Source organism: Etheostoma spectabile, chromosome 5 (assembly GCF_008692095.1).
Source record: "Etheostoma spectabile isolate EspeVRDwgs_2016 chromosome 5, UIUC_Espe_1.0, whole genome shotgun sequence".
NCBI classification, from domain to species: Eukaryota; Metazoa; Chordata; class Actinopteri; order Perciformes; family Percidae; genus Etheostoma; species Etheostoma spectabile.
This window is the reverse complement of record NC_045737.1, coordinates 14,023,928-14,032,416: the sequence shown is the minus strand read 5'-3', so window position 1 is coordinate 14,032,416 and position 8,489 is coordinate 14,023,928. Positions and strand designations below refer to the sequence as shown.

At 39.5% G+C, this 8,489-nt stretch overlaps 1 protein-coding gene across 2 annotated transcripts in view; it reads right to left on the bottom strand.

Moving 5' to 3' along the window:
* The window catches only part of fras1 (Fraser extracellular matrix complex subunit 1), a 242,061-nt gene that overhangs the window by 17,402 nt on the left and 216,170 nt on the right, over positions 1 to 8,489 (bottom strand). For both annotated transcript variants that reach the window (XM_032515432.1, XM_032515434.1), the window contains exons 47-51: positions 6,352 to 6,476; positions 4,233 to 4,373; positions 3,389 to 3,616; positions 1,602 to 1,715; positions 702 to 852 (exon numbers count right to left, since the gene is read on the bottom strand). In XM_032515432.1, the coding sequence (XP_032371323.1) occupies positions 702 to 852; positions 1,602 to 1,715; positions 3,389 to 3,616; positions 4,233 to 4,373; positions 6,352 to 6,476 (759 nt within the window). The remainder of the gene's footprint in view (positions 1 to 701; positions 853 to 1,601; positions 1,716 to 3,388; positions 3,617 to 4,232; positions 4,374 to 6,351; positions 6,477 to 8,489) is intronic.

Here is an 8,489-nt window from a genome sequence, read left to right as displayed (position 1 = left end):
GGTCAGGTTTGCGTCCTTTCCTTATGTTCTTTACCTCTAACGTGGAATTTAGTGGAGTCCAAATTCAAAACTTCCCTGTGTTAAGTAACTGCTTAACCCTCCACCTCTACTTTCAAATTGGTGTGAAGTGTTATATAACACCATGAATTAGCTAAAAAAAAAGAATGAACAGGAAAGGACAGCGATGTAACATCAACCTGGATAAGGGGTCATAAAATGATTTAAGGATAAGACGGTAAATCCAAATCTACATTCAAAAATATATTTCTTCTGACTTTCACTTTTGTCTCTTTTGAAATGTTTGATACTACATTTAAAATACTCCAAATTAAATCATTTTAGAAGAAAAAAGACCAGAGCTTGCCATTAGGGAACACGAGCAGATATGGCTTAATTTTAAAGAATCACACGCCAAAAGTATTACAAACAACTGCTAAATAGTAGCGGTGAAAGGCCAATTGATGTTGTAATAACAATTATGAAAACCTTACATTACTAATGAGTGTTCTCAAGCCAAAACATTCAAAAATATCTCTTTATTTTAATTACAAATAACATAAAATAGCTGATATAAAAGTATTGATAGCTTTTTTTTGGCAAAAAGTAAAAAAATAAAAGGAATTCCATATATTTCTATGTGCAACAATAATATGTATCTGCTGTAAAAATTTAACATTAGGGCCTGAAAACAAACAGTGTACCTTGTGTGAAGGTTGTGATGGGGTTGCCAGGTTTCAGCTTGCTCTCCAGGAAGCCATGCTTTGGCTCTGTTGTGATTTCGTAAACCAGCTGTCCGTCATCTGTGTCTGGATCCATGGTCAGCAGATCCTTCTTGCTGATCAGGTTGGTGGCCTGATGGACGTTTAACAGAAATGACTGAAATAGTCTGTTCTGCTACATTTAGACTCAGTGTTATTTTCTCTAGCAAGGCCAATTTGACTCTCAAGTGACATTTTTAGAACATCTGCTATAGAAACAGGTGGTTGCGTTGTGTTGAGGTGTTTTATCCAGCAGGGGGAGCAAGTAAATTACACATTGTGAGCAAACAGTGATAGAGATTCTATTTGCAGGCCTGCCAGTTACAAAGACAAGTTTAATATGTCTATGTCACTGTGATTGGATGAAAAAGCACAAAGCTGTAAGCACAATCAAGTCACTTCTTGAAAACTGCATGTCTTATCATGTTAAGGAGTCTGTTGAGCCTAAAGACCACTCTGCAACAACCCAGGCACCTGCACATTCACACCTTTTTGTGTGTACAGTAAAGTGTCCAGTGAAACTAGTCTTCTACTGGAAAACCAAAAACAATGGCAATCTGAAAGGGGTAATTAGAAAGTTGATCTCCATCACTGGGTCAATTTTTCCCTTTTTCGGCTATTTAGATTACTTTTGGGGCATTTTTTAGGCCTTTATATCAACAGGACAGGTAAAGATATGAAAAGGGAAAGAGAGGGGGAATGACATGCAGCAAAGGGCCACAGGTCAAAATCAAACCTGCGGCTGCTGCATCAAGGGTTAAACCTCTATATATAGGCGTGCGCTCTACCAGGGGAGCTACCCGGGCGGCTTCTGCAGACATTTGTGAAGAGGAAGACGTGTACCTTGTTGTCCATGTACTCGAGCCACTGCAGTCCCAGGTTGGTGACGATACGCGGCGTGCCATCGTCAACTGGCAGGATATCGATCTTGAACTTCTGTGGAGCAGCCGTCACGATCTGGAAAACAGGTAGGTTGACACACAAATGTTTGAAGACATTTTTTGACATTTGAATGGACAATCAGAATTTAACTGCTTAAGCCTTTTTTATACCCAACAAGTATGTTGAGATTTTTTTTTAGATATCTGTCCCTCAGATTACTGCCTAAATCCCAATACAATAGAATCCAGTTTTATTTGTGATGCAACATCTGGTTGCAGAAACCTGTACAGCCTACACTTGAACTACTTCCCACTGACAAAAGTTGGTATAACTTTGTATTCAGAACGAGAAAATGGATTCTCATGAACTGGATAAAGTACAGGTTGAGCATCATAGTGAAAAAAAACAAGTGCAGCTGGCTATTACTTTATTGATTTGTCCCTCTTCAAGTTGTGATGACTGAATCAGATAAACTACTCCAACATTACCGCATTATGTCCGAGGTGTAAAAGAGAAAACAGAAAGAGCAGCCTGTCATCACACAGATGCTGCAAAGGCCAACTTTGACACTTGCCATTTGAAGGATGCATTCATCCAAAAGGTATTATAGAAGCTCATGCATTATTTAATCAAAGGAAAGCTCCGGTGGGAGCAAATTCACCTCAACCATTGGCAGCAGTAATGCTTCGAACCGTCTTCTGGGCTGCAGAACACGTCTGACCATTGAGCCTAATGTCCCCAGGCGGTCAAAAGATAATTAACACAAGCCTCATGATTATGTGTCTGTGTGTGTCATCAGGGATATCTATCAATACCTGCCTGCTGTCATTCAGTTTAATCATTTGGACTATTTGTAGTGACAGGTGGTGGAGGACGGCTGAGAGGGACGGCTAAATTGACAAGCGCACAAGTCTATTCACCCTGAGGCTTGCTCATAACTGCCACCATAAAGCTGACATTAACAACACGCGCACACACACACACACACACACACACACACACACACACACACACACACACACATACAACCGACACAACAAACACAGCACACACAACACACACACACACACTACCACACACACACACGTTTGTACTGTACTTCTATACTTGTAAGGACCCTCATTTATTGAATTCTAGACCCAAAAAAACAGGATTGGCAAGATGAATCTAAGGGATTGCGAGATGATTATTAGGTAAAAAAATTACAAACATTCCGGTACATAGAGCAGTGTTTTTAGATCTTTCTGTATTTTTTGATATTCTTTAAATTGTGTCCAAACATGCCTCAAATTAAATAATCTGACTTTGTGAGCATTCAAAAAAAAAACCTCGCCTTCCAAACATCTTCTTAATTTTACAAAAATATGTGCACACTTTCCAACATGTCCTCACTCTGCCAAACACTGTCTTTTCAAACGTGTCACTCTCCAGATCAATAACTTAACTAGGTCCTCACAAAGTTATAAGAACAACAGAACATACACAAAGTGCTGATTCACCCCTCTTGTCATTAAAAGGTCAGAGCTGTGACTCCCCCCCCCCCCCCCCACACACACACGCCCTAACTCCATTAATAAATGTAATAAATATGTCAAGAAGCCTCCTCACACGCACACCAACACGCTATCTAACAGCGAATTTAGCCTTCCTGCTGTCGTAAAAATGTCAGTACATCCTCCCTCCCCCCAACACACACACACACACACACACACACACACTCACACACACAAACACACATTCACACACACCTCCTTGCTGCCCTCCTCCACCACGAAAAGCAGGTTGGTGCCATCGGCCACATTGAAGGTGAAGCGGTCCTTTTGTGAGTTGGAGCCGTCGTGGTTGTAGCTTATGCGGTTCTGGTAGATGTCGTCCATGGTGAAGCTGCTCGTCTGCCGGTAGTGCTGGCCGTTGCTTGTGCGCTCGATGGTGCCATGACGAGGAGCCTGGACAACGGTAAAGACAATGGACTCCGCCTGGACAAAGGGAAGGGAGAGATAAGAGTTATGAGTGAGTGGTGAGGATGTTCTGGTAAAAGGCAATTTTGAGTGCCGTTGTTTGTTCAGTGAAAACACAGAAACAGTGGGGGGTTTCTTTTTTCTTTTTCTTTTTCAAAATCTACCGTTTACTTCCCTATAAATATGGTTTATTATTATGACTTTGCAATTTTAACAACCCACGGCTGAATACTTAAGCTCCTTCCTGGCTTTTAAAAGACATCCTGTGTAATGAAGGCAATGAAATTGCAATAGAAGTAGTAATTGTTATTCGGAGAAAGTAGATGCACACAACAAATGGGAAATCCCAATTATCACAAAAGAACTCCTGGAGTGCGCTGAAGATGGCATATTGATAGGATTAACAGTGTAAGCGTGTCTGGGGCTGGCGGAGGAAATCTTTTTTGTGATGCGGTTGACAGAAAAAAATAAAGCTGTAGAGAACAGCCGGCTTCCTTAACAACAGCTTACACAGCTCAGTTTGACCAGGTTAGCTGCTGATCAACAACTATTATTTGGAGGTCCTGCTCTTTTCTAAACTAGTAAAATAAATAATGAGAGTTGCTGAAGATTTTCAGGTTTTTAAGCGTCCTACCTCAGTGTCTGCATCAGTGGCTTTAAGCTCAAACTCAGTGATGGTCTTCCTCACTCCCTCTTGGACCCTCATGCCAGGAACCTGAAGCAGAGGCAGGGAGTCGTCCACTGGCTTGATGGTAATGTAGAAAGTCTGGGCAACCTGGAGACAACATGTACAGGACAATATGACGCCATTTCTGTTTTGTAAACAGTTATCACTACAGGTATTTTCGGGTTCCTTTCAATTCTTTAATGTTCTTTAAGATTCTTTAATCTGTTTTTTCCATCTTTCTAAGTCAACATCACTAATTGTATTCACTGGTAAATATGTCTTGTGCATCAACGACTTCAGTTTAGGATTATATTTGTTACAGAGTGATGACAACTATGTATTTCCAAATTTGGTGACTTGCTTATGTTTATTTAAACTAAAGAATTTAGTGTTTCTTTACTCCTACTTCTTAAACACAGTAGGCCTACAAACCATTTTTCAAGTTATTAAAACAATACTGACATACCCAAATGTACCATATGTAAAGAGTGGATACCCACTTCATTTGTGTTCGCACTGCTGAAGCCTCATATTAACTTCAGGTGAATGCATTTTTGCACAGAAAGCCAGTATGAGCAAGAGGAACGATTACAGAGGCCGATAACTCTTTCAATATACTTATAGGCATGTGTGAATTACTCCAAGACTGACTTGAAAAAATGAGAACCTATCTTTGAAGCCCATTGTATTATCTGAAAACAAAAATGTTTTGGAGTCACATGGCTTTCACACAGGACACCGAGGATACACAATGTTTTTTTCAATTAACAGTACTGCACTGAGAGCAAAGATGTTGGTATCGCTGAATCAATAAAATGAAAATTTGCTGACAAATGTATAGGTTTCAGTTAAGCGAGAAACTATATGCAGTCACTTTCAGCCGGAAATTTGACACACTGTAAAAACCCAGATGACTTAACCCAAATAGCACAAACACGCAGTTATTACAGAAACTCTATGCCCTTGAGCAATCTCATCTCACCAATAACAAGAATAAATATTCTGCTTTAGTAACACTTTAAAATGCAATAAAACTCGTCTTTAATGCAGAACACTTGGTTATTAATATGCCGTGCTTTTCTAACAGAAAATTGAACAGGCCACCCATGGAGAGAAAAGAGCACCAAACCACTTCCCAAACACTAACCACTACAGTGTCCACAAAAGCCACACACTGCAGTCAGCCAGGCGTGAAGGCCAAATGACCTTTTTCACATGTTTACTCAAGTCCTTGTGGTCCTCATTAGTCTGGATTAGCAAGGCAGATTTATGTATGAGCCAAACGGGAGGGGGGGACCTTTACTGGCCTTGTTTCACTATTTCAGGCTTGAAAGGTTGGTCTCAAGACAAAAAAAAAACCAAGGACAAAGCATTCTGAAAGATCTTTTATATGAAGCAGGAACACTGTCTGTCTTTATTTCATTATCATGAGAACACGCAGAGTGAGAGACGTCGACGTGCCAAGTGGGGTTTGTTTTTGTTAAAAGAGGCTCAAGCACGAATTACGCACATGTCCGTCTGCCTCTTCAGAACTGAACAGAGTTGTCTTATCCCACACTTTTGATTATGTGATGAGGGATGTCTAACACTTAGACTTATGTAACTCTTAAAGACAAAAGAGCTACAGTATTTTTTGCTGTAGCGGATCAATATCCTATAGCCTTGAGAACAGCTGTCTTCAACATGGTCTTAGTGAAATAATATATTTGAATATTGCCACAAAAACAAACAAGAATGAAAGGAAAATTATCTACTGAGACACTCTCTTGCTCTTGGGGAACAAGAGGTTTTCCCCTTTACTAAAATAATATACTGACACAAACACTAACGTGACTGTTGAGAGTGTGGACATAAAAATTCTGTGCTGGGCCCTTTGACCTTCTAGTGGAAGTGACGTAGGCAGTAAAGAAATCTGATCGGATCACCTGAACGCAACGCAAGTGTAAACAGGGCCAGCATGTCCCAGACTTAAGTCTTCAAGGTACCATTTAGAGCTCCCATGATGTTGAACCCAACTGAACCACAGCACCCCTAACAGGTCTTCAAAGTCCTTTTTGTTCTTTAGAGTGTTGCTCGCCTTATTCACCTCATTTGTTCCGTCGGACACGGTAAAGGAGAACTGGTCAGCATGCTTCTCTTCTTCACTGGTGTGGACGTACTGGATGCTACGTGATGCCAGGTCGGCCTGGGTGAACGTGCTGATTCTGGTGCCTGGAGAGAGAGAGAGAAGAAGAATAGGTATTAGTTGAGCTGGAACAATCCTAATTAAAAAAGAAATGCACTTACTACTCTTGTGGCAACACATGCTGTCACACTCACTTTGCGTTACTTAATTATGCATTTTGTTGTTTTCTACCTATTTTATCAGTATGACAATCTGACAGTCCCCCCCGCCTCCCTTTCCATTTTTTCTCAGAGCACACACCGAGTTCATTTTCTCTTTTCTTAGTTGGCTTTTGTTATTTTACTAACTAAACTAACTCCAGCTCTGTTTTACTCTCTGAAGCCTTCATGGATACAATCTCACTGGGAAACTCAATCAAGTTTGATTGCAGCGATCAAACACAACTCTGTGTAAAATTAAAGGTAATTGTCCAAAAAAAACACATTTTCAATTTCTGTTGATTTGTCATATCTGGCTGCTTAAAGACACTTATAAAAACTTTTAGAAAGGCGCCAATGGAGTTCTTTGTGTGATACTGAAATGTAATTATGGTTATGTGTGATATATTCAGTGTGTGACACTGACATTAATTAGTTATATATGGTGCATGCTGGGGAGAGAATGAGCAGAAGTTCAGCAAAAGTGTCAATTTTCTACCATTTCCATCTTTGATTTGTTTTTTTTACAGCAGACAGTTTAACAAATCAAAAATGTTATCATATAAATTGCTTTATTAATACCAGATGGGGGTATAAAGGTATTTATGTCTGCATATGAGAGCATGCGAGTCCTATAATTCACAGGTAACAGCATTTTACCACTAACTGATATTTAAATATTTTAAATTAGGCTGTCACTGTTTGTTACAGGCCTGTCACTGTATGAAGGGATAGTCAATCATCTATAAATGGACCTCTCCTGTCACCAGTGGCTTTGATGTGAAGGTAATCACTTCACTGCAAAGTTATTCCCCTCAGACAATGAGGCAGGTCAAATAATAAAAAAGGGGGGCATTAAGGAACCAACGGCCTTAAGGAAATGGAAAATGAGCATTTTCAACATCAATCTTCTTCACGTCAACTTATGACAAAGGGAAACACGCTGAAGTCTGTGGTCCTCCTAGCTTGTGTCATCTATTCCCCAGCTGGAAGGTTATACATCATCGTAATCAGGACAGGCACACAGGGAGACAGAGGCAATATTCTCAGTCAGAGATGAAAATACCTGCTTATTTGCCCCATCACATTAAATGGAAATGTTTTTTCCATTTGTCTCGACAGAAAATAACCGAGAAGAGGTTGATTTCCAGAAGTATAAACATAGACTGAATGCTGTGTGTGCAAATCTGATTTAATTCCATGATATGAGCATCATGAAAAAGGCTTTCAGGGTTATTTCTTCAATACTTACTAGAAAAAATAGATTAGAGAAAGAAAAAAAACGTACCATGCTCAATAGGCAAGTCAATAGGTTTAGAGCTGTACAATTTAATTTCACACAGATTGAACAACCATTATGCTTTCTATGGCATTATCATTGGCAGTGACATTTTAAAGTCTCAGCAGGATTGACGTCTGATGGCGCATGTTTTGCACCATTTCCTCTTAGTATTAAATGGTCAAACTATGTGGATTTCTGTATGCAAACTGCAAAAAAGTAACCTATAAATATTAACATATGGTATAGATTGTGCATCTTCAGAATGTAGTATGACATTGGGACATAATTCATAATACAGAGCAGAGCTGGTCAGGAGTGACTCCTTGTAAATGATTCAAAGTTCTATGAGTGAGGACAGTTTCTTTTGTATTCTGGTCTTGCAGAACCAATTGGCATGATGTTTTTTTTTTTTTCAAACTGATTTAAATTGTTATTTTTTTCCTTCCTTCATGACCACATACAAAATGATACTTGACAATAAGCAGGCCAAATGCTTGGACTTCTACACAGCCAGCAAAACGAATGTAATTTAATAATAATAATAATTCCTAATAATTTCCTCTGACTTAGTCTATATCCTTACTTTTTTACCATGTAGCACTTTGAGATTTTTGCAAATA